Source organism: Tachyglossus aculeatus, chromosome 3 (genome assembly GCF_015852505.1).
Source record: "Tachyglossus aculeatus isolate mTacAcu1 chromosome 3, mTacAcu1.pri, whole genome shotgun sequence".
NCBI lineage: Eukaryota > Metazoa > Chordata > Mammalia > Monotremata > Tachyglossidae > Tachyglossus > Tachyglossus aculeatus.
Genome location: NC_052068.1, coordinates 41,013,768 through 41,039,488, shown reverse-complemented (window position 1 = coordinate 41,039,488; position 25,721 = coordinate 41,013,768). Strand labels below are relative to the sequence as shown.

At 41.4% G+C, this 25,721-nt stretch overlaps 1 protein-coding gene across 2 annotated transcripts in view; it reads right to left on the bottom strand.

The window, feature by feature from the left end:
* The window catches only part of PRKG1 (protein kinase cGMP-dependent 1), a 1,213,342-nt gene that overhangs the window by 231,387 nt on the left and 956,234 nt on the right, over positions 1-25,721 (bottom strand). For both annotated transcript variants that reach the window (XM_038744169.1, XM_038744170.1), the window contains 2 exons: positions 22,589-22,666; positions 13,911-14,005 (listed from right to left, as the gene is read on the bottom strand). In XM_038744169.1, coding sequence (XP_038600097.1) covers positions 13,911-14,005; positions 22,589-22,666 — 173 coding nt within the window. The remainder of the gene's footprint in view (positions 1-13,910; positions 14,006-22,588; positions 22,667-25,721) is intronic.

Genomic DNA, 25,721 nt, shown 5'->3' with positions numbered 1-25,721 from the left:
GAAACCAGATAGAAAAGGTTCAAGGAGAAAATTGGAAAGGAATTTGAAAGAGTGGGGCTAGACAACGAGCTCAAGGAGTTTGGAGAGTAATGGTAGGAGGGTGATGGGGTGATAGCTTTAGGGAGCCATGGGGGCCCAAAAGAGTTTGTTGGGGTTTTTTAAGAATAGGGGATCCATGAACATGTTTGAAATCCCTGGGGAGAAGCCACTGGGCAGTGAACAATTGAAGATGATGGTCAGGGAGAGGAGAAGGGAGGGGGAAAGTGTTTTGATATGTGTGAAGGGATGGAATCAGATGCACAAGTGGACAGGGTGGATTTTGAGAGAAGGCAGAAGACTGCCTCGAGATATTCCTGGGAAAGATGCTAGAGTTAAAAAAGGGGCAGGAGGAGGGAGGGACTGAAGAGGAGCAGGGGAGATTTTAGAGAGACAGTTTCATTTTTTTCAATAAAGTAGGTAGTCAGGTCATTAGGGACAAGGGAAGGAGTAAGTGGGGGGACAAGGGGTTTGAAGAGGGAGTAAAGTGTCTGGTATTTCTTAAGTGCTTACTATGTGTTAGGCACTGTTCTAAGTGCTGAGGAAGATACAAGGTAATCAGGTTGGACACAGTCCCACATGGGGTTTACAGTCTTAATCCCTATTTTTCAGTGAGGTAACTGAGGCACAGAGAATTCAAGTGACAAGCCTTAAGTGACTTTCCTGAAGGTGTCCTGGCTACCTACACACCATAGTGAACATTAAATAGTGAACTAGGATCACAACAATAAGCTCCTGGAACACAACCAAACCACCAGCATCAAAGCAATGCCTATAACATCATAGCTTCATGAGGCGAGAATGGGGCAGTAGCAGGAAAGTATGATTTTTAAAAGGAGAGTAAGAGGGGGAACCACAAACAGTGGTTTTCAGTGGTGTTAAACTGTTTATCAGCAAGAAAATATGGATAGTATCCATTAGTGTATCACATTAATTAACATTTATGGTATTTGTTGAGCATATGTATAGTATTTTTCTAAGCACTGGATAGATACAAATCAATCAGGTCAGACATAGTCATAGTCCCACATGGAGCTCCCAGTCGAAGTAGGAGGGAGAAAATATTTTTAATCCCCATTTTACAAATGAGGAAACTGAGGAAATGTGGAGTTAGTGACTTCCCCAAGGTCTTCCAGCAGACAAGTGGCAGAACTGGGATTAGAACCCAGGTCCCCTGATTCCCAGTCCCCTGCTTTTCCCACTAAGCCATTAGTGGATAGATATGAACTTACTTTCACATAACAGGTATTCAGAACAGTTTTAGAAATGAAACATGACCCAATTAATATTAAATGGTGAGAAAACCATGTATGTATCTCTATACACACACACACAAATGCACATTCATTTTTATACATGTAATAAAATGGTGTGTATAATGCAGGCACAAGGAACAACTGACATCTTCCAATTCAGTCACAAAATAGTTTTTTTTTTTTTCAAATCAGTCAATTGATCATTAGTACTTATTGAGAGATTACTGGAAAGTGCTGTACTGAGCGTTGGGAGAGTTCAATACTATTGAGAAGGCCGACACTGCCCACAGTGAGCTTACAGTTTTCTTATGTAGCACAAAAAAACCCACTTTGTTCAGATATTTTCTGGTATTAATAGCTCTCAATTTCACTCAGTCAGTTTTCCTCATTTTGTATTTTATGTAAATATAATTTTGAAAGTCAAGTTTCTAGTTTGAAATTCAGCCTAGAAATAAGCCAGCTAATAAACAACAAAACCTGTGCATCTTGGTGTCCACTGATCTCCCAAGTTCAGGATTCATTCTTTGTTTCTTTAAACACTGGAAAATTTACTACTATTATGAGGAGACCATACCACTTTCATGCAGCTTGAGGACAAAATGCATTTTAATCTATGTTCTAACTCTCCAAAAAGGGAGAGTTCGTTCCTGGCACGAGGAATCGGAAGGTAACCATTACGGGAACACCAGCCGCAACACAGGCCGCACAGTATTTAATCACACAGAGGATCACATATGAGCAAGGAGTGCGGGCCGCCAATCCCCAGAAAGTGGGCTGAGCTCCCCCGCCCCCGGCCCCTTCCCTTCCCTTCCCGCTCCCCTCCCGCCCCCCCCCCCCCGACAACCCCTCAAATTGTTTGAACCTCCCCCTCCCCGCCTCCCCCGTTTTCAAGAAGGATGTACTGTTGACACTGTGGACCACCCCCTTCTCCTCAACACGTTATCTGACCTTGGCTTCACAGACTCCGTCCTCTCCTGGTTCTCCTCTTATCTCTCCGGTCGTTCTTTCTCAGTCTCTTTTGCAGGCTCCTCCTCCCCCTCCCATCCTCTTACTGTGGGGGTTCCCCAAGGTTCAGTGCTTGGTCCCCTTCTGTTCTCAATCTACACTCACTCCCTTGGTGACCTCATTCGCTCCCACGGCTTCAACTATCATCTCTACGCTGATGACACCCAGATCTACATCTCTGCCCCTGCTCTCTCCCCCTCCCTCCAGGCTCGCATCTCCTCCTGCCTTCAGGACATCTCCATCTGGATGTCCGCCCGCCACCTAAAGCTCAACATGTCGAAGACTGAGCTCCTTGTCTTCCCTCCCAAACCTTGTCCTCTCCCTGACTTTCCCATCTCTGTTGACGGCACTACCATCCTTCCCGTCTCACAAGCCCGCAACCTTGGTGTCATCCTCGACTCCGCTCTCTCATTCACCCCTCACATCCAAGCCGTCACCAAAACCTGCCGGTCTCAGCTCCGCAACATTGCCAAGATCCGCCCTTTCCTCTCCATCCAAACCGCTACCCTGCTAATTCAAGCTCTCATCCTATCCCGTCTGGACTACTGCACTAGCCTTCTCTCTGATCTCCCATCCTCGTGTCTCTCTCCACTTCAATCCATACTTCATGCTGCTGCCCGGATTATCTTTGTCCAGAAACGCTCTGGACATATTACTCCCCTCCTCAAAAACCTCCAATGGCTACCGATCAATCTGCGCATCAAGCAGAAACTCCTCACCCTGGGCTTCAAGGCTCTCCATCACCTCGCCCCCTCCTACCTCACCTCCCTTCTCTCCTTCTACTGCCCAGCCCGCACCCTCCGCTCCTCCACCACTAATCTCCTCACTGTACCTCGCTCTCGCCTGTCCCGCCATCGACCCCCGGCCCACGTCATCCCCCGGGCCTGGAATGCCCTCCCTCTGCCCATCCGCCAAGCTAGCTCTCTTCCTCCCTTCAAGGCCCTGCTGAGAGCTCACCTCCTCCAGGAGGCCTTCCCAGACTGAGCCCCTTCTTTCCTCTCCCCCTCGTCCCCCTCTCCATCCTCCCGTCTTACCTCCTTCCCTTCCCCACAGCACCTGTATATATGTATATATGGTTGTACATATTTATTACTCTATTTATCTATTTATTTATTTATTTTACTTGTACATTTCTATCCTACTTATTTTATTTTGTTGGTATGTTTGGTTCTGTTCTCTGTCTCCCCCTTTTAGACTGTGAGCCCACTGTTGGGTAGGGACTGTCTCTATGTGATGCCAATTTGTACTTCCCAAGCGCTTAGTACAGTGCTCTGCACATAGTAAGCGCTCAATAAATACGATTGATTGATTGATTGATTGATTCTAAGTAATTTCACATCACCAAGATCTGAGGCAAAACCTCTTGGGAAAGTAATTCCACCATCAACATCGACATCATTACCAAGCCCTCCATCTTGGAGCCCCAGTCCTGATATCAAGGAATACCATGAATAAAACCAAGGGAGCTTAGAGACAGGTCCTAAGACTCTGCACACATGTAATTTAAGGAATCCACCCCAACTCCTCAGCCATTTGGGTTTGGTTGGAGAGGAGAGAGAGAGTAAATTTCAGAACATAATTGCTAGCATCCAAGAGATCCCAGCAATGACAATGGCGACTACTGGAGATTCTTCCGAGGCCATTAAAATTGGTTCCAGCCAAGTGGGAAAAGCAGAGGTCTGGGAGACAAGGGACCTGGGTTCTAATCCCAGTGCCACCATTTGCCTGCTAAGTGACCCTGGGCAAGTAAGTTACTTTGCTGCAACTCAGTCTCCTTTTCTTTTAAATGGGGAATATAAGTATCTGTTTCCCTTCCCCTTAGACTGTAGCCCCATGTGGGACAAGAACTGTGTCTGACCTGATCATATTATATCCCAGTGCCAAGCACTATAACAATCACCATAATAGTATCATTCAATTCCCAGCTCATGTGGCACAGGTGATTCCCAGTGGTATATAGATGGAGACAATGGCCTCCCCCTTCCCACCCCCACAAAGAAAAAAAATATATGTATAGTTTGTTGGACTGATATGGGGGAGGAAGAATTTGTAGCTGGACATTCACAGGCAGGGAGAGGTGAGAAAGCAAGACCATGGGGTGAAGAGCAGGCCAATTTCCTGATAACTTGGGGGAAAATGAGAGAAAAAGACACCCTTCTGGGGAGAGTGGCAGGGAAGACAGGGTTGTCTGGAATGAATCAGGTCATGGTGACAGTGAGGAAGATGAGTGACTGGGTCAGGATCTGGTAACTCCTTACTTCAGTCAGCACCCTCAACCTAGCTCTGCACCCCCACATAACGATATTCACTAACTCACTGGGTTGGCCAGCCAACTGGGGGGGGAGACTAGGGGTTACATTAACCAGGTTAAGCCATTTCTTCCAAGTGTACTATGCATCTTTCACCACAGATCACTTGTGCCTTGAAGTTTCTGAGTGGATGAAGATCTATTGCCAAAAAAAGGTGAGTCTGGCCATTTATATCACCGATGATCTATTAAATATTAGTAGCTTTCAGTTAAATGAGTATTATCAAGACACTCTCTAGGTCCGTATAAATGAAAGAGGGACATTGCAGTTGATAAGTCACTTTGGATGTTTTCTTGGATGCTAATTAAATGTTTTGCCCAGATAGTCATATTTACTATGTCAGAATGGAGTGGGTTGATGGAATATTTCAAAAACTTCTTCCTTTGGAGGATTTGGTTCTGCCATGGAAAAATGACATCCAAGATCCCATGCTGTGGTTAGTCTGATATTTTGTTCACCACTGAGAAGAATAAGGCCACTGAATATATTCAGAGATCATTCTTGCAAAGAACCACAGGGCTTCATAACAATATTATGCAGGCATCACAGGGAAAATGAAATTTATGTAATCATTAAAGCTTTTGCAAACTGTTCAGAAGGTGTATTTTCTTGCTCTCGAGGAATATTATGAAAAACACAAAATAATTTGGACTGGGAGCAAGGGACTGAACTTTTTCCTAAATCATTAATTATGAGATTAGCCTCAATGAAAGTATTTTTTTTCTGTTTGCCAAGATCTTCAGTTTAATTCATTCATTTCCTTTCTGAGGACTGAGCAGGGAGAACATGTGCCCCAGCAGAAGCGCCACTGGAGAGGATGACAGCATGTCAGTGATGCTGGGCAAACTACCAAAGTCGATTCCTCCATGAAATTATTTATTCTGTTGTCTCAGCACCTAGTCTCATCTTCAGTGGGAGAGTCCATGATTTGGGGGGGGGGGGGGGGGGGGAGAGGAGAGAGAGAGAGAGAATATATATGTATGTACAAGTGTGTGTGTGCATCCATCCAGGAAAAAGAGATTTTCAAGGCTTATTATACTACGTTCAAGGCATTGTCCTAATTACCGGGGTAGATAAGAGATAACCAACTTGGAACATATGGGGCTCATATTCTAAATCGGAGAAAAGATAATTGAATCCCCACTTTACAGGTGAGGTAACTGGGGCACAAAGAAATGAAATGATTTGTCCAAGATCACACATTGGACTAGTGGTAGAGCTGGGATTAGAATCCAGGTCATCTGATTTCCAGGGCCACACTTTTTCCACTAGGTCATACTGCATCTCATTACCCTGCTTTACATGGTTTTATTCATTAATAATAATAATAATAATAATAATGGTATTTGTTAAGCATTTACTATGTGTCAAGCACTGTTCTAAGTGTTGAGGTAGATACAAGATAATCAGGTTGTCCCACGTGGGGCTCACAGTCTTAATCCCCATTTTACAGATGAGGTAGCTGAGGCACAGAGAAGTTAGTGGCTTGTCCAAGGTCACACAGCAGACAAGTGGCAGAGCTGGGATTAGTACCCATGTCCTCTGACCCCCAAGCCCATGCTCTTTCCACTAAGCCATGCATTACCCTATTGCATTTTAGAAAATTATGTTAATTTATTTGGGATTGCATTCTCCTATGCTACAGTTACAGTGCCCTGCACACCCAGTAGGTGTACAATAAGGAATCCTGTAATTGGGAAATCACCTCTCCGAAAAGAGCTGAGACTTGATGCTTAACTTAATTCATCAAGAAAACTAATTTAGGTTTGACACATATGCCAAACAGCCTGCTTCTAAGAATAACAGTAATAATGATAATAACACAGTAAACACTCAATAAATAGGATGGAATGAATGAATTGTGGCATTTGTTAAGTGCTTAATATGTGCCAAGAACTGGGGTACTTACAGGAGAATCAGGTAGGGGCTCACAGTCTGAGTAGGAGGGAGAACAGAAAATAGGTACTGAATTCACATTTTGCAGAGGGGGAAACAGAGGCACAGAAAAGTTAAGTGACTTGCTCAAATTCACACAGCAGATATGTAGCAGAGCCAGGATTAGAACTCAGGCCCTCTGATTCCCAAGCCCCTGCTCTTTCCACTAAGCCACACTGATTCTATTTTTCTGGCCTGGGAGTTAGAAGGTTATGGGTTCGAATCCCAGCTCCACCACTTGTCTTCTGTGTGACCTTGGGCAAGCCACTTCATTTCTCTGTGCCTCAGTTACCTCACCCGTAAAATGGGGATTGAGACTGTGAGCCCCACATGGGACAGGGATTGTATCCAACTCCAGTGCTTAGTACAGTGCCTGGCACATAGTAAGCACTTAAATACCATAACAAATAAAAAAATTAATGAATAAAACATGACATTCTTTAAAAATGATCAGATTCTATTAAGTCTTAAAGATCAGTTGCCTTGAAACATCTGGGGTTGGAGGGGGAAAGACTATTGGGATTTGCTGAATTGATTTACAGACATTTAGTTCTAGACAATTTCTCACTCCCATCTCTCCAGGCGACCTTGACACTTGGCACTAATCAAGTTAATTACAAACACTGTGACCTAAGATATGTTTCCCTTCTACATTTATTATAGAGAAGCAGCGTGGCTTAGTGGAAAGAGCACGGGCTTGGGAGTCAGAGGTTATGGGTTCTAATCCCGGCTCCACCACTTGTCTGTTCTGTGACCTTGGGCAAGTCACTTAACTTCTCTGTGCCTCAGTTTCCTCAACTGTAAAATGGGAATTTAGACTGTGAGCCCCATGTGGGACAACCTGATTCACCTTGTATCTACCCCAGCACTTAGAACAGTGCTCGGCACAAAGTGCTTAACAAATATCATTATTATCATTATTATTATTATAGGGGATTTCTAAATTAAACTGCATCAACAGTGAAATGGATGAAGACTGCTCAGGCAAAAAGAAGCATTTACCTAAGAAAATAGAATCAGTTATCTTAATCATTACCATAAAAGTAAACTGATTTTGTTGTTGACATAAAGGAAATGAACTATTTTCTAGGGTGATTTATAGCTTACATTAAACAAGACTTATCTCAGTTTACAAATGAAAACAGTTTCAACTTGCCGACTACTTCAGCAAAATATACTACTATAATACTTTAGTAAGAAAGAAAAAGCTATCTTACGTGATTAAAACCAAAAGTGCAATCCATTAAATGGCAAGTGAATTGGAGGGTCAGATATATGAATATCTCCATATAATAAAAATAATCTATATTAATAAAAGCTTTTCAGTGAATATGGTTCTTATTGGATTTTTGTATATAATTAAATATCGTGTTTTAAATTTTATCACAGCTTTTGAATTCTCATTTATTTTGTCCAAAGTAATGAAATTAATTATTTTAATCCAGAAGCAATTCTTGAAATAGTTATATTTCATTTCTTATTTCCATTGCTAATTCCCCTGATAGTGTATAAATAAGCATTTTTGCTTCTAATTAATCCTTACTTTAGTTTTACAGTTGTCTGTCCATTTAAAATACCTACCACCACTACCACTACTGTACCTGTTGAATGCTGATGAAAGATCAAAAATGTGCCAAACACTGTATTTAACACTGGGTTAAATACAAGATAATCAGGTTGGACATAGTTCCTATCCCTCAAGAAGATCTATTATCGTTATTATTATAAAATCAATACTGAAATTTTTAAATGCCTTTAAATATTTATATATCTATATCTATATCTATATATAGTGTGTGTGTGTGTGTGTTTATACACATACACAATGAGTGGCAAGATATTTGGAATGAATGTATTTCCTCAACATATAGAATTGTCTGTACTGCATTGCAGAATTAAAACTCTATTTTACGCACCAAAATGGGTTCTAGAAAGCTTCCCATTTGGTCAAATCACAAATGTATTTTAAATTGTTTTTACAAAGATTTCCAAAAACGTATTCCCAATGGGTGCATATTTTACCTGTGGGAAAGCTACAACAGAAATCATTGCACCCCATTTCAACTTGGGAAATGCGTCTGTGAAATTCATGTTCCAAGGGTAAAAACGACATGGTTTTCAAATAAGCATAACTATTACCCAAAAGGATATACAGCTGCTCAGAAAGGCTTTTCAGCCTTTTGCAACATCAATTTTCAGGCTGCTTAGATGGAAGAATTGAGGCAGCAGCACAGATGATTTGGTATGATTTATGGGAAGTCATGAAAACAATGAAGTTCAAGGAACTGGATCAAAAAGGTCCATAAAAGCCAAGAAACAAATTAAGCAAGACACAGAAAAGTCACTTAAAAACGTAAAATTAAAACAAAAGTATAAAGGGATTTCTTTGTTAACGATCATCCTCTGGAAACACAATTACAAGAAGAAATGTGTTTGGAAAGTACAATAGCTAGTGGATAGAGCAGGGGCCTGGGTATCAGAGGACTTGGCTTTTAATCCCAGCTCTGTCATTTGCCTGCTTTGTGACCTTGAGTAAGTCACAACTTTCCTTTGCCTCAGTTACCTTATCTCTAAAATAGCAATTAAGACTGTGAATCCCATGTTGGGCAAGGACTGTGTCCAACGTGATCATTTTGTATCTACTCTAATGCTTAGTAAATTGCCTGGCACATAGTAAGCACTTAAATACAGTTAAAAATGTGGAAGATTCTAAACTGCTTTGCAATATTTTCTGCTAAAATCTCTTCCAGATTGCCATCATTGTCTCATTCTCCAAAAGCCACTGGGTACAAAACATGCAGAACAGATTGTCTTGCTATTCTGGAATGTAGAATTAAAGGTGTTAAAATTACAGTTTATTTTGTATATTAGTTTGGATGAGGCAATACAGCTTAGTGGATAGGGCAAGGTAGGGAGAGTAGTGAGAACATTGTCACTGATCTGCTGAATGACCTAAGGCAAGTCACTTAACCTCTCTGGGTATCAGTTTCATCATCTCTAAAATAGACATGACACCTACTCGCTCTACTTTTTAGACTGTGAGAGCCTTTTGGGTTAGTGAATATCCAGAACTGATCTTTCAATCAGTGGTACTTACTGGAGCACTTACTGTGTACAAAGCATTGTACTAAGCACTTGGGAAAATATAACCCTAGAGTTAGTTGACATGATCCCAGCCCACAAGAGTTTACAGTCTAGAGACTGAAGGTATAAAAGAAACTCATGGCATAGAATAGTAGTTCCTAAACTGGGGAGGTAACTTCACTTAGAAAAGGGAGTTTTCTAAGGGAGTTTGAAGTCGATGACGTAACTGCTTCTCATTTGGAGGAATAGTCAACTTTCTAAGTGTTTAACACAGTACTCTGTGGACATATTCTATCCACAAAGCTCCTACAATGTAACAGATAGTGAAAATGATGCTTTATTCACTTGTTTTGTTCATGCAATACTAGACTGTAGAAAGTTGAAATGAAGGGAACTCAAGAATCTTGACACCACTTACTGACAAAAAGCAGTGTAAGCACAGAAAGAAAATCTGGTAGGATATTTTCACTCATACAGTTCTTAAATTTGCCATTAGAAAAAAATACTAACGATTATGCATTGGCCCCCACCAATCAGGCTCTGAAAGTGAAAATTAAATTTGAACCTGGGAACAATGAAGCCTAGAAGCATGGCTCTGATAATCTTCTCTTTTAGACTATGAGCTCCCTGGGCCATGCAGATGTGCCCAGCCTACCTTTCATCTATCTCAGTACTTAGTAGACTGCTCAGCAAATAATAAGCACTTAACAAATATTATCATTATAAGGTGTAATAGGCAATAGGTAGCATGGAAAAAAACAGTTTTAGGAACACTGACTGGAAATTTCAGCTGAATGAGAATGAATGTGTACAGTGCATTCCAGAAAAAGCAATGTCTTCTACTGTTTTCCTTTGGGAAACCACCTGAATGTGCTATTTCTTCCTGCTTGGCACTATGAAAGTTTGAATACGGAATATATTGGAATGAGATATCCAGAAGCAAGAAACTGAGGTCCAAGCACTTTGAGTAGGCGGGAAGTTGACATGAATAAATCTTAAATTATGTGATGACATTAATGTGTCTTTCTGTGATATTTTGTTTCATTTAGGTAGCTGTGAAATGGTAAGGCATGAAATAACATTGCCATCTGGAGCTGGCTGGGAAATGTGTTTCAGTGCTACAACTTGCTTGTCAATATACATATTTCCAGCTGTAGCTTATACAAGACACTTATTATGCAAATTTGTTTTACAAATGAATATACAGAACAGAGGCTGTTACTATTTAAAACTGTTTGAAGAATAAAAAATATCCTATTCCTATGTATGCCAAGTTGACACTCTTGCATAGAAACCAATATATTCTTTTCTAGGAAAGCTGATATTCAAAAGCTATTCATGGAATGCTTTCTTGTTTGAATCAATAATAATGATCATAGTATTAGGCAATATTTATGGGCCAAAGCATTGTGCTAAATGCTGGGGTAGATGTAGGATAATTATACAATCAAATTATCAAAATCTTCACAAACCCTTAGAAAATAGTCCTCCATAGGTATACTATAGAGTTAAAATTCACACATCAGTAAAATGGAGATATACCACTTGTCTACTTCATGGGAACTTGCAGTAAATAATAACAACACATGGAAAATTATCAGGCTCCATAAAATTGTTTCTGCCTGTTGAATTACCAAATTATCACCATTATCACCAGACAATAAAAAACACTTCTCTAGAGATAATGCTGAACTAGGAATTTTTTGTATATCTATCTCCCCTCGTAATCAATCAGTCCATTGTAGTTATTGAACGTTTATTATGTGCAGAGCACTTTACTAAGCATTTGGGGGAGTAGCAGCATAAGTCAGTGGAAAGAGCACAGGCTGGTGAGCCAGAGGTTTTGGGTTCTAATCCCGGCTCTGCCACATGTCAGCTGTGTGACCTTGGGCAAGTAACTTAACTTCTCTGGGCCTCAGTTCCCTCATCTATAAAATGGGGATGAAGACTGTGAGCTCCACATGGGATAACCTGATTACCTTGTATCTATCCCAGCGCTTAGAACAGTGCTTGGCACATAGTAAGCGCCTAATAAATACTAACATTATTATTACAATATACCAGAGTTGGTAGAAACCACTTGACCAATGGTGAGCTTACATTCCAGAGGGGGAGGTAGACACTGATTTAAAGAAATAAATTGCGGATAAGTACTAAGTTCTGTGGTGCTGAGGGAGAGGTGAATAAAGCGTGCAAATCCAAGTTTAAGGGGGATGCAGAAGTGGGTAGGAGAAGAGAAAATGAGGGCTAGAAAGGGAAGGCCTCTTGGCGATGTTCTTTTAATAAGGCTTTGAAGGTGGGGAGAGTGATCATCTGGTGGATATGAAGAGGGAGGGCATTCAAGAGGGAGGGCATTCCAGGGCAGACACAGGATGTGGGCAAGAGTTCGGTGGCAAGATAGACAAGACTGAGGTACAGTGAGTAGGTTGGCATTAGAGGAGCATAAGCTCCCTGGGGTCAAGGATCAAGTCTACCATCTCTATTATATTGTGCTTTCCCAAGCACTTTGGACAGAGCTCTGCACAAAATGAGCCCTCAGTAAATACTCACTGACTGTACGAAACTATCAGGTGAGTCCCAATTTCTATGAGAAGCAGTGTGACTTAGTGGAAAGAGCATGAGCTTGGGAGTCAGAGGTCATGGGTTCTAATCCCAGCTGCACCACTTAATAATAATAATGATGGCATTTATTAAGCTCTTACTATGTGCAAAGCACTGTTCTAAGCGCTGGGGAGGTTACAAGGTGATCAGGTTGTCCCACGGAGGGCTCACAGTCTTAATCCCCATTTTACAGATGAGGTAACTGAGATCCAGAGAAGTTAAGTGACTTACCCAAAGTCACACAGCTGACAGTTGGCAGAGCCGGGATTTGAACCCACAACCTCTGACTCCAAAGCCCGGGTTCTTTCCAGTGAGCCACACTGCTTCCCCGCTTGTCAGCTGTGTGACTTTGGGCAAGTCCTTAAGCTTCTCTGTGCCTCAGTTACCTCATCTGTAAAATGGGGATTATGACTGTGAGCCCCACGTGGGACAACTTTTGCTGACCTTGTGTCTACCCCGGTGGTTAGAACTGTGCTTGGCACATAGTAGAGCACTTAAACAAATACCACAATAGTAATTATTATTATTATTATTATAAAGATTCACTATCTACAAGTGAAGAACTTGTGAAGGTGAAGAACTCCAGAAGCTCTTCGATGGCATTTAGACTCAGGAGTTTTAAGCATGATGATTTAGACAGACAATGTAGTTAGTAAGAGTATTTGTGAAGGACTTGCCTTGTTCTAAGTGCTGGGAAAGAGTATACAAGTGGTAATTAGACACTGACTCGATCCCTCTAGGGGCTCACACTTCATCTGAGCTGGATGAAAAGTACAACAATTTCCCAGTGTCTTCAGAACAGTTACACTGGATGAGCTGCTGCTCTCGCAACTCAATTTGGAACAGACCAAGATAGGCGCAAAGGATCATCTGATACTTATCCTCCCGATCACAATAGATGGATTCACCATCTGGCCCATCCCCCTAAGAATTAATCCCCTGAGTAATTTTTTTTCTGCCTCTATTTTATCCTCACATTATTAATTACCCAGTCCAGCCAATTCCTTCTCCCTAACATCTTGTAGGAGCATTTCTTTCAGTGAAAATAGTAGTGATGATGGAAAATTATGAACTTATATATACATATACACACACACACACACACACACATTAAGTTCATAGTAATTTATATACACATATATATTTGAATCTATTTCATATCAGAGAAGAAAACACTGACAGTGAAGTTCACCAACAGATGTGTGTGTGACAGATAAGGCCAATATAGGATCCAAAGTGTCTGCTACACTGGGTACACATCCAACATCGTAAACACACCTAAAGAGCAATCTTTACACTGATCTCAAAACTAAAGACAAAACTGCTACAAGGTTCCATGCTCCACACTGGCAGTATTGACTATTTTTCACTGAATGATCTTTTTAACATTATTCCATTGGAAAAGGTAATAGAAATCACTTCTACTCTCCATTGATGCAGAAAATTTCAAAGATGCCACTGATTCTGAGTAAAACACTAGTTGACTGACTTCTCAATGATAAAATTCCAATGAGTATGTCTGAAAGTGAGGAGTTCAGTTAAGCAAATCATTTCCATTAAGTACTAAGATTCCCGGTAGTGAGAACTGGGCCTTTAACTTCTCTGTATGTTTCCAATTCCCTAGTAAGGTAAGCAAACACTAGGTGCCCAATAAATGCTAATTACGATAACTAGTTCTACTTACCCTTGAAGAGCTTTTTCTCCAAACCAATCTCCTTTTCCTAAAGTGCGAAGAAAGATTGGATCTTCACTTGGTGAATCTTCACGAGTGACATTTACCTATCAAGAATATTTAAAATTAGAAATAATAAATCTTGGGGATTCAAATTAATATTCACCAATATCATCACAAGAAGAAAAATTGAGTTATTCATTACAGGAATCTGAATTATTCAGAAACCTCCATATCTGGCAGAACACTGCTCTATCTTCAAGGTCTGTCTGCAATCATATCTCCTCCTTCCTTGTTCATTTCTCATCTCCCCACCCCATTTTTCCACTTAATACCATTTCAGCTATCAGTTGATTTATCATTTTTGTATTTATTAAGGGCTTATTGTGTGTGGTACACTGTACTATGCCCTCGGGAGAGTACAATGCAACAACATAATGACACATTCCCTGCCCACACTTCTGTGTCATCTAAGTGTGTGGTTACTCTCACCCCTCATACCTGTGGCACATCTTTATATTACATTGCATCATCCCTGCTGTAAATTATTTTAGGGCCTTTCTACTCCACTAGCACCTTAAAGGCAAAGATCATGTTTACTAACTCTATTCCAAGCACTTAGTACAGTGCTTTGCACACAGTAAATGCTCAATAGATATCATTGATTTATCTTCTCTCCTGAACTGTTAATTCCTTATTAGTATTCCACCAGATAATTTTCACAGGGACAAGATTTTTTGGAAAACCTAGTATATAGTCATATGACTGGTCTCATATCTTAGGCAGGGAAAGGTGCTATAATAGCATTACTGAAAGAATGATGACTGAACAATGCGGGGGCACTTCTCTTTTCAAGTTCTACTTCTTCACTGCTTTCTCAGTATATCTCTACCTCCTACCTTTCTACTCCCCCTCTCCATTTCTCTCCCTTCCTCTTAGAAACTAAAAAGCAATTAGGTAGGTGTTAAATTAAAACTACTGCCTCAAAGCTGTCTGCCGCTAGTGTAACATTCCTGCTAAGAGGAGTAATGCTTGATCCTCAGGCGAGGATTGAGCATGCAATTGCTCTCTACTTCACTCAGTGCAGATCAGAGAGACCAGCACAGGGAATAGTGGAAAGACAATCATCTTGAGACAATTATCAAGGTTCAGTTGGGAAATCCTTTTCTCAAACAGAGCTGGCCTAACAAATTGACTATAAGAAAATCACAGTTGTGAGTGTAAAGGGGTAAAAAGTGCAATTTTACAGCTTCCTGTAAAACTGTTAAACTTTTCCATAGCCAGTTAACATGTCTATTCTGCCCAAGATGATATAAGATTTTTTAGCAGACAAGTCTTTGCTTAATGACTCCTAAAAAAGACTTCTCCTCTGGGGTTCCAAAACTGATGGAGAAGAAATAATGTCACACATTGAATTACTAATGGGGCATATCAAATATTACCTAATTCCAGTTTTGCTCTAGCTTATGGGTGATAGCAGGGCCATGCCTTGAAACACTGGATGTAGGACTAGATGCATTTTGTATGAAACCTCCTTGCTCGATTATACATTCCTTGATACTGCATAATTTATTAGACTAATAAACTGAAGTCTTTATGGAACTGAGACGAGGGGATTAGGGCCTCACAGATACCATATCAGAAATGCATTTTACTAAAACCAGGTTCATTTTGAAGCATAAACAATTTCAAGATTATATCATGTATATAGATTATATTTATATTATATATGTATACATATAAGAATATGTTTTATGGAAAAACAAAACACTTCACTCACTGATGAAGAATTATGTTTTTATCCCTTCCCCAAACAAATGGCAATTTTTCAGACGAGCAGGGATTTTCCACTTGACTGAATCCCCAGATTATAAAAATTCATTGGAGGGGGAATTCGCAGTCCCTGGTGTTTCCATTTCTTCTTGACACTTTGCAAAAGTATGAGAAAATGGACTTCAAAGTTACGGTGGGGATGACGTTCAGGTTTGTTACAAATTTCATTGGAAAATACATGAACTGATTCCTCAGGTATTTCAAGGAAATTCATAAGAGAAACATGGAAGTTCTCCTGAAGGTTATCACCAAGGAGATGTCTGAGCATGAACTGCTGAAATTGAAGCCACTTTTATTGTAGTGTTCTTTACTAGTACAACCTAAATAGTTTCCTATTTGGGACAAGCAACACTTCACAAGAGGCTTTTGAAATGCCAATGATTGTGAGACTTACACTAGCCTTGGCTTTTGCCAGAAATTTTAATGGGTGAAGTGTATGCAATGAAAGTAAAGTGATAGATTTTGCAGTATTTTCAGCTGATGAAAATAATTTGTCAGATATAAAACAGTCTAAGTAAATTTTAGTCATTTTTTTAATAGGGTCATTTCTGTCCTCAGAATACAAATTCTGAAGGAATATGGTCTTGAACTTGTAACTTCTATATAAATTACTGCTCTTTGCATGCAGAAGAAACTCATAAAATGGAACCAATAGAACATCTGCATGCAATTGAGACTAGTCACAGGCCATTACTTTTTTCAGACAGTGCTGGATGGAGATTGCAGGAATATAGTGTGTCACAGTAGCTTACCAAAGAAAAAGGAAATAGTCCTTTGGTATTGGTCTAAGATCTTGTCGTTTAATTCAAGGTTCAGATGAAAGTATCTCCACAAGACTAGAGCAGTGAAAGGACAAATAATATGGCCAAGCCAGCTACAGACAGAGAGGAGGATTTTCAAATTTTACTAAATTTTCAATCATCATAGTGATAGTATTTATTGAGCACCCACTGTAATAAGTGCTTGGGAAAAAAATAACATGTTCTCTGTCACGTGGAGCACTCTAACTGGGGATATGGATATCAAAATATTTAGAAATATCACAGTCAGAATATTTCAGTCAGAATAATAAGTTAAATAATTAAAATTATTTACTGATTGTCCACCGTGTACATGGCACAGTAGTGTGCGGAGGGTGTTTGAAGTGGAGAGGAGACAATACCTCAGGGATACCATTCCCTTCTACTTTTAGAAGTCATCCCTTCAGGATATATTTGAAGCACTCTGTCAAAAGGAAATTCCTGACAGGGCTAAAGCCACGCTAAGTAGTGTCTATGTGGGTGAACAAAGGATTGGAGCTTCTCATTCTTTCCAGAGAGTTTCAAAATATTGTATTTTCCCAAATACAGGAAAAGTTTTTAAAAATTATGTCTTTTCATGGAATATCTTTCTTCATTTTACTTCCTTTTTTTAAAAGTGGCATTTTATACATTTGGGAAACAATCTAAATAGGATGGGGATGTTGTCTATCTTCGTTATTTTGTAGCTACCCAGCCCTTAGTACAGTATTTCATTCAGTTGTATTTATTGAGTATTTCCTGTGTGCAGAGCACTCTACTAAGTGCTTGGGAAAGTACAACAATAAACAGACATATGCCTTGCCCACAGTGAGCTTACGTCTAGGTCCTGGGTTCTAATCCCTGCTCTGCCACAGGTCTGCTGTGTGACCTTGGACAAGTCACTTCACTTTTATGGGCCTCAGGTACCTCATCTGCAAAATGGGGATTAAGAATGTGAGCCCTATGTGGGACTGGGACTGAGTCCAACCTGACCACCTTGTATATACCCTAGTGCTTAGAACCATGCTTGTCACATGGTAAGCAATTAACAAGTACCATAATTATTATTATTATTACAGGAATTGTGGTATTTGTTATGTGCTATGTGCCATGCACTGTGCTAAGAGCTGGGGTGGACTCAAGCCAATCAGGTTGGACATAGTCCCTCTTCCACGTGGGGCTCACAGTCTTAATCCACAATTTTACAGATGGGATCGCTGAGGCGCAGCAAAGTTAAGTGACATACCCAAGGTCATACAACGGACAAGTGGAAGAGCCAGGATTAGAATGATGATGATGGCATTTGTTAAGCTCTTACTATGTGCAAAGCACTACTCTAAGCATTGGGAGGCGATACAAGGTGATTAAGTTGTCCCACGTGGGGTTCACAGTCTTAGTCCCCATTTTACAGATGAGGTAACTGAGGCTCAGAGAAGTTAAGTGACTTGCCCAAGATCACACAGCTGACATGTGGTGGGTGCTGGAATTCGAACTCATAACATCTGACTCCAAAGCCCGGGCTCTTTCCACTGATTAGAACCCATGTCCTCTGACACCCAAGACCGTGCAAGTGAAGTGTTTTCCGCAAGATCTCATAGAAGACAAGTGGCAGAGCCAGGAATAGAACCCATGACCTTCTGGCTCCAAGGCCTGTGCTCTATCCACTATATCATGCTGCTTTGCACACACTAAATCCCTAACAAATTCCTCCATTCTTATAATTATAATCAGAAATGATATTATATGGGACTACTTAAGGGTAACATCTAAATTGACAAATGAAAATATTTACATTGAAACTTTGCAAGAAGCACATCCCCCGTTTCTTCTCTTCCACTGTTAGTGCTAAAAACAAGCAGCTTAATCTCTTACCCATGAAATGGGAGGATGTCTCAGACAGTTGACATCTTATCAATTAATCAGTTATCATTATTGAGTGTTTGCTTTGTGCAGAACACTGTATTAAGTTCTTGGGAGAGTACAATATGACAGAGTTGGCAGACATGTTCCCTGCCCACAATGAGTTTACAGTCTAGAGGGGGAGACAGATATTAATATACCTATATTATGATATGTACATAAGTGCTTTGTGGCTGAAGAAGTGGTGACTAACAGGAGCAAATCCAAGTGCAAGGGTGATGTGGAAGGGAGTGGGAGAAGAGAAAATGAGGGCCTATTCTGGAAAGCCCTCTTAGAGGAAATGTGCCTTCAGTAAGGCTTTGAAAATGAAGAGAGGAATTGTGTTGGATATGAAAAGGGAGCATGTTCCAGGGCAGAGACAGGAAGTGGATTTGAGATTGGCAGGGAGATAGGCAAAATGGAGGTACAGTGAGTAAATTGGCATTAGAGGAGCAAAATGTGTGAGCTGGGTTGTAATAGGAAAGCAGTGAAGTAAGATAGGAGGGGCAAAGTGATTGAGTGCTTCAACGCCAAGAGTGAGGAGTTTCTGTTTGATGAGCAGGTGGATGGGCAACCACAGGAGGTTCTTGTGGCGTGGAGAAACAGGGGTTCAACGCTTTTGTAGAAAAATGATCTGGGAAGCAGAGTGAAGTATGGACTGGAATGGGGAGAGACTGGATTCAGGAAAGTCAGGGAGGAGGCCAATCAGACAATCAATGGTATTTATTGAGTGCTTACTATGTACAGAGCACTGAGCTAAGCACTTGAGAGAGTACAACACAAGAATTAGCAGACACATTCCCTACCCATAATGAGCTCAAAGTCTAGTTTATGCAGTAATCACGGTGGGGTAGGATAAGTGCTTGGATCAGCATAATAGTAATAATAATGCTCAATAAGTACGATTGAATGAATGAATGCACTTCTGTCCTGCTGAAGCCAAAAGGATAGAATTCAGACTCAAATGCCTCTTTTTATCCATTCCACCACCTCCATTCCAAAAAGGAGATCATTTGTGACCTTTAAGGGGGTTGTTTTTGCGAAGTAATGGGGCCAGAAACCAGATTGGAGGGGGTCAAGGAGTGAACTGGAGGAGAGGAAAAGGAGACAGTAGGTGTAGACAACTCATTCAAGGAGTTTGGAGAGGAATGGTAGGATGGAGATGGGAAGGGTGGGTGGGTGGTACCTGTATATATGTATACATATTTGCACATATTTATTACTCTATTTTATTTGTACATATTTATTCTGTTTATTTTATTTTGTTAATATGTTTTGTTTTGTTCTCTGTATCCCCCTTCTAGACTGTGAGCCCACTGTTGGGTAGGGACCATCTCTATATGTTCCCAATTTGTACTTCCCAAGTGCTTCGTACAGTGCTCTGCACACAGTAAGCGCTCAATAAATATGATTGAATAAATGAATGAATGAATGAATGAATGAAGATAGCTGGAAGGAGTGGTGGGATCAAAGGAGGGCTTTTTAGCATAGGGGATACTTGAGTGTGTTTGAAAGAAGTGGGGAAGTCATTAGAGAGCAAATAGTTGAAGATGGCAGTCATGGAGGTAAAAATGGATAAGGTGAGAGTGAGCCCCCCATGGGACAACCTGATCACCTTGTAACCTCCTCAGTGCTTAGAACAGTGCTTTGCACATAGTAAGCACTTAATAAATGCCATCATCATTATTATTATGTGCAGGTGGAGCGGGTGGATTTTGAGAGAGGGCAGGAGAGCTCCTCTTGAGCTACTGCTGGGGAAGATGGGTGAGTTGAAGAAAGCGCAGGAGCTGGGAGGGACTGGAGACAATCGGGGGAGATTTTAGGAAGATCATGCCTGATGGTTTAATTAAGGACACGAGCTGGGGGAGGTGATGGGACATGAGTTTGGGGAGGAAGGTAAACCTCTGGAACAAGTGATGAGGGAAATGGACATGGGAGTAAATAAGGGCAGAGAAATAATTTTGACAGGCAGAGGAGAGGGCAGAGTAAAAGCAAACAAGGATGAATTTGAAGTGGATGAGGTCTCCCTGATATTTGGATTTCCGCCAGCAATGTTCTGTGGTTGAGGCACAGGATGAAAGAACATGGACCGTGGAGATGATCAAGGTTAGTAGTACAAGATCAACAAAGGGTTAGAAGAATGAATGAGTTGATTCAGTAGAGAGGGTGGTAATCAGGGCATCATTTGGGTTAGCAAGGGAAGTTAGTTTACTTATGGAGACTAAATGACCATAATGACTTGAGACAACTGGATGGGGTCTAAAGATCAGAGGTCTCTGTGGAGTAACAGGATGGATTTGTGGGGAGGGGGTGTGTGCGAGAGAAGGCAAGTGAAGAGATAGTTGTCAAATAGAGGCATTTCAGAGGTGGCGAGGGGAAGAGACTGTACAATCCACTAGAGAGGATGAGATTGAGTGTGTGCCAAGTTAGTAAGAGTGAGGTGGGGTGGAGCAGATCAGTAGTGTTGAGGAGTGACAGAAAGCAGACAGTGAAAGGGTCATCAGGAACATCTTTGTGAATATTGAAATCCCCAAGTGTCAAAGTAGGATTGGAGAAAGAGAGAAGGAATGTGAGAAAGGGATCAAAATGGTTCAAAAAGTTGGAGGTGGGGCCTGGGTGGCAGTAGATCTGGAATGGGTGGTACAGGAGGATGACATGGGCTTGAAAGGAAAGGAAAAAGATAAATGGGGGCGGTGGAATGGTTAAAAAGAGGCATTTGAGTCTGAATTCTATCCTTCAGCAGGACAGAAGTTCATTCATTCATTCAATCATACTTATTGAGAGTTTACTGTGTGCAGAACACTGTACTAAGTGCTTGGAAAGCACAATCCAGCAATAGAGATAATCCCTGTCCTAATGTACCAGAGACTCCAACCAAGAGCAGATAGATGCAAAAGGGAGAATTGGCAGAATATATTTTCTAACCTCTTTGGTGTCTCAGGGACAGAGACTGTTTCTAATTTCCACCTGTGTATTATTTCTAGCACTTCATACTGCATTTCATTCATTCAATTCATTCAATCATATTTATTGAGCGCTTACTGTGTGCAGAGCACTGTGACTAAGCGCTTGGGAAGTACAAGTCGGCAGTATATAGAGACGGTCCCTACCTAACAATGGGCTCACAGTCTAGAAGAGGGAGATAAACAAAACAAAATACATAGACAGGTGTCAAAACCGTCAGTATAAATAGAATTGCAGCAATCTGCACTTCATTAGCAAAATAACAGAGTAGTAAATATGTACAAGTAAAATAGAGTAATAAATCTGTACAAACATATATACAGGTGCTGTGGGGAGGGGAAGGAGGTAGGGTGGGGGGGATGGGGAGGAGGAGAGGAAAAAGGGAGCTCAGCCTGGGAAGGCCTCCTGGAGGAGGTGAGCTCTCACTAGGGCTTTGAAGGGAGGAAGAGAGCTAGCTTGGTGGATGTGTGGAGGGAGGCTATTCCAGGCCAGGGGAAGGACGTGGGCCAGGGGTCGATGGTGGGACAGGCGAGAACGAGGTACAGTGAGGAGGTTAGCAGCAGAGGAGCGGAGGGTGCGGGCTGGGCTGTAGACGGAGAGAAAGGAAGTGAGGTAGGAGTGGGCGAGGTGATGGACAGCCTTGAAGCCGAGAGTGAGGAGTTTTTGCTTGATTCGTAGGTTGACAGGCAACCACTGGAGATTTTTGAGGAGGGGAGTGTCGTGCCCAGAGTGTTTCTGTGCAAAGATATTCCGGGCAGCAAAGTGAAATATAGACTGAAGCAGGGAGAGACAGGAAGATGGGAGATCAGAGAGGAGGCTGATGCAGTAATCCAGTCGGGAAAGGATGAGAGATTGAACAAGCAAGGTAGCTGTTTGGATGGAGAGGAAAGGGTGGATCTTGGCGATGTTGTGGAGGTGAGACTGGCAGGTTTTGGTGACGGATTGGAAGTGTTGGGGTGAATGAGAGAGCGGAATCGAGGATGACACCAAGGTTGCGGGCTTGTGAGATGGGAAGGATGGTAGTGCCTTCTACAGTGATGGGAAAGTCAGGGACAGGACACAAGCACTTAAGAATAATACTACTAATACCACAACAACTACTACTACTACTAATATTATTATCATCTGTGGAAAACCGTAGTATGACATCAGATTTTCTGGGGCATCTTCTCACAGAACCCTTGACCTGCAAGTGGGTGGCAAACAAGCACTTACCTTTCCTTTGCTGATAATGAAAAAGGTATCACCTCTAGCACCTTGCCTGATTATGTACTCCCCATTTTCATAGTGCGTCTGAAAAAGAAGAACAACAGAGATATTAAGAAACTGTCACTCACAGTACAGGTTGATCATTTCCCAAAATACCCTAAGAGACTGAGCAAGCCTGAATAAGTTTTCATCCAAGCTGGTAATCCATCATGATTTAAGAATTACCCTATGTCAAGGAGAATAATAATTAAAAAGAAATCATTTCTGTCTTATTCATTTTTCTTAGTATTTTGGTTGTCATTTTTTTCTGGGTGAATAACATTCATGTCTTCAAATTTATTTATCTTAATTGAATAAGATAGGAATTTTATTTCTAGGAGTGGGCACAGGGTACCAAATTAAATTGTAGATCTGATTATTTAACTGGTCTTTATTGTTTTATTTATTCTGCTTGTTCTACTGAATTATCACAACTTCTACATGTCCTCTCAAAAAATTCAGTTTACTCTTTATTTGGATTGGAGGAATCCAGTTTATCTTGCAAAAGATGTGTTTGTGCTATGATATTTTTGTTCAAGCACTTTCATATTTAACCCTTAAAACAAATACCTTAATATAGGAAGGCAAATTCCACCTGTCAACTTTGAAACCAGAGTAACATTTAGCCTAAAAGCCGCATTCCAGGGGATTGCAGTTCTACCCATCTGGGCCATTTATCCCTATTCAGGGTAAAATCTATTTCTTTGAGGAAATAAATCATGTATATAATGGTTAATTCAGATAATTTATTTCTGAGCTAGGAATCATAAAAGAAGAAAAATAAGGCCACGCTTCCTGGTTCTCCACCACACATCAGGCTTTGTGAATAGAATGATCACCGGGCATTCTTCTTACAAGACACGGACTCGTCCAATATATATTAAGCTAATGGACTTAATTGACCCCTATAAATCTGTTCCATTGATTCCAGCATCTGTAAAATGCTTGCTAACATTACACTTAAGATTCTTTCATTAACCCTCCCCAAGTGAGATTCTGATGTTGGGTACAGAGCCCTGTATCAACCTTAATTCCACAAACCAAACATCAGAGGTTTTAACATCAGGTAGTTTAGCCTGTGTAATTTCTCAAGAAAAATTTCCTTTGGAATGTTTATAAATTGTAGTATGAAACTTTTAGAAGAGGCAAACTGACTCTGGAGGAAACCTGGCATTTCCCATGGTCTCTCCACTCAAGCAGAATTGAGAAACAAACATTCTCTCAGGGCTTTAGAAAAGACAGGTTGCTAGCTAGCTTCACTGTGGATTTTGAATACCATTCAAATAATCCCCCAATTAATAGCATTTATTGAACACTTACTATCTGTACTACTTGCTACTGTACTAGATAGGCCCTTGAGAGTACAATACAGTAGAATTGGTTGGTTGTAGGAGCTTACAATATCAGGCAGTGTCTCTTCAAAAGAATAATCAATCAGTGGTATTTGTTGAGCAGTTACTGTTTTAGAGCACTATACCAATTTGTTGGGAGAGTACAACAGAGTTGGTAGACGTGTTTCCTTCCCACAAGGAGCGTACAGTCTAGAGGGAGAGGCAGAAATTAAAATAAACTATGGCTATGGCTACAGGTGTTGTGGAGCTGAGAGTAGGATGAATATCGGTCGATCAGTCAGTCAAATAGTATTTATTGCACTTACTGTGTGCACAGCACTGTACTTAGCACTTGGGAGAGCGCACTATAACAATACAACAGACACATTCTCTGCCCACAAAGAGCTGGTATGATCCTCAACTCACTCGACAGCCCGAAGCAGAGAAGAATCAATCAATCAATCATATTTATTGAGCGCTTACTGTGTGCAGAGCATTGTACTAAGAGCTTGGGAAGTACAAGTTGGCAACATATAGAGACAGTCCCTACCCAACAGTGGGCTCACAGTCTAGAAAGGGGAGACAGAGAACAAAACCAAACATATTAACAAAATAAAATAAATAGAATAGATATGTACAAGTAAAATGAATAAATAGAGTAATAAATATGCACAAACATATATACATATGTACAGGTGAACGAGCAGGGTGGCGGTTTGGACAGAGAGGAAAGGGCAGAAGTGAAGCCCACTGCATTCCAGCCAAGGTTCCTTGGTGTATTCAAATAATCTTCATAAAGTATACGAAGTGAAAATCTTGAGGGTCTCACTCCTAAGGCTTCATGATTTCAAGCTTAAATCAGCCTAAATTCTTTGGCCTTTCTTAAAAAAATCTTCATTTTGTGCCTCTCCTCTGTACTCTTTCCTTATCTCCAGAATTACAGGTCCAAACCTGAGCATTGAGAAGCAGCACGGTCTAGTGGATAGAGCTTGGTCCTGGGAGTCAGAAGGACCTGGGTTCTGATTCTGGCTCTGCCACTTGTCTGCTGTGTGACCCTGGGCAAGTCCCTTCACTTCTCTGGGTCTCAGTTCCCTCATTTGTGAAATGGTGATTAAGACTACCATCCTTCCCGTCTCACAAGCCCGCAACCTTGGTGTCATCCTCGACTCCGCTCTCTCATTCACCCCTCACATCCAAGCCGTCACCAAAACCTGCCGGTCTCAGCTCCGCAACATTGCCAAGATCCGCCCTTTCCTCTCCATCCAAACCGCTACCCTGCTCATTCAAGCTCTCATCCTATCCCGTCTGGACTACTGCACCAGCCTTCTCTCTGATCTCCCATCCTCGTGTCTCTCTCCACTTCAATCCATACTTCATGCTGCTGCCCGGATTATCTTTGTCCAGAAACGCTCGGGGCATATTACTCCCCTCCTCAAAAATCTCCAGTGGCTACCAATCAATCTGCGCATCAGGCAGAAACTCCTCACCCTGGGCTTCAAGGCTGTCCATCACCTTGCCCCCTCCTACCTCACCTCCCTCCTCTCCTTCTACTGCCCAGCCCACAACCTCCGCTCCTCCACCGCTAATCTCCTCACTGTACCTCGTTCTCGCCTGTCCCGCCATCGACCCCCGGCCCACGTCATCCCCCGGGCCTGGAATGCCCTCCCTCTGCCCCTCCGCCAAGCTAGCTCTCTTCCTCCCTTCAAGGCCCTGCTGAGAGCTCACCTCCTCCAGGAGGCCTTCCCAGACTGAGCCCCTTCCTTCCTCTC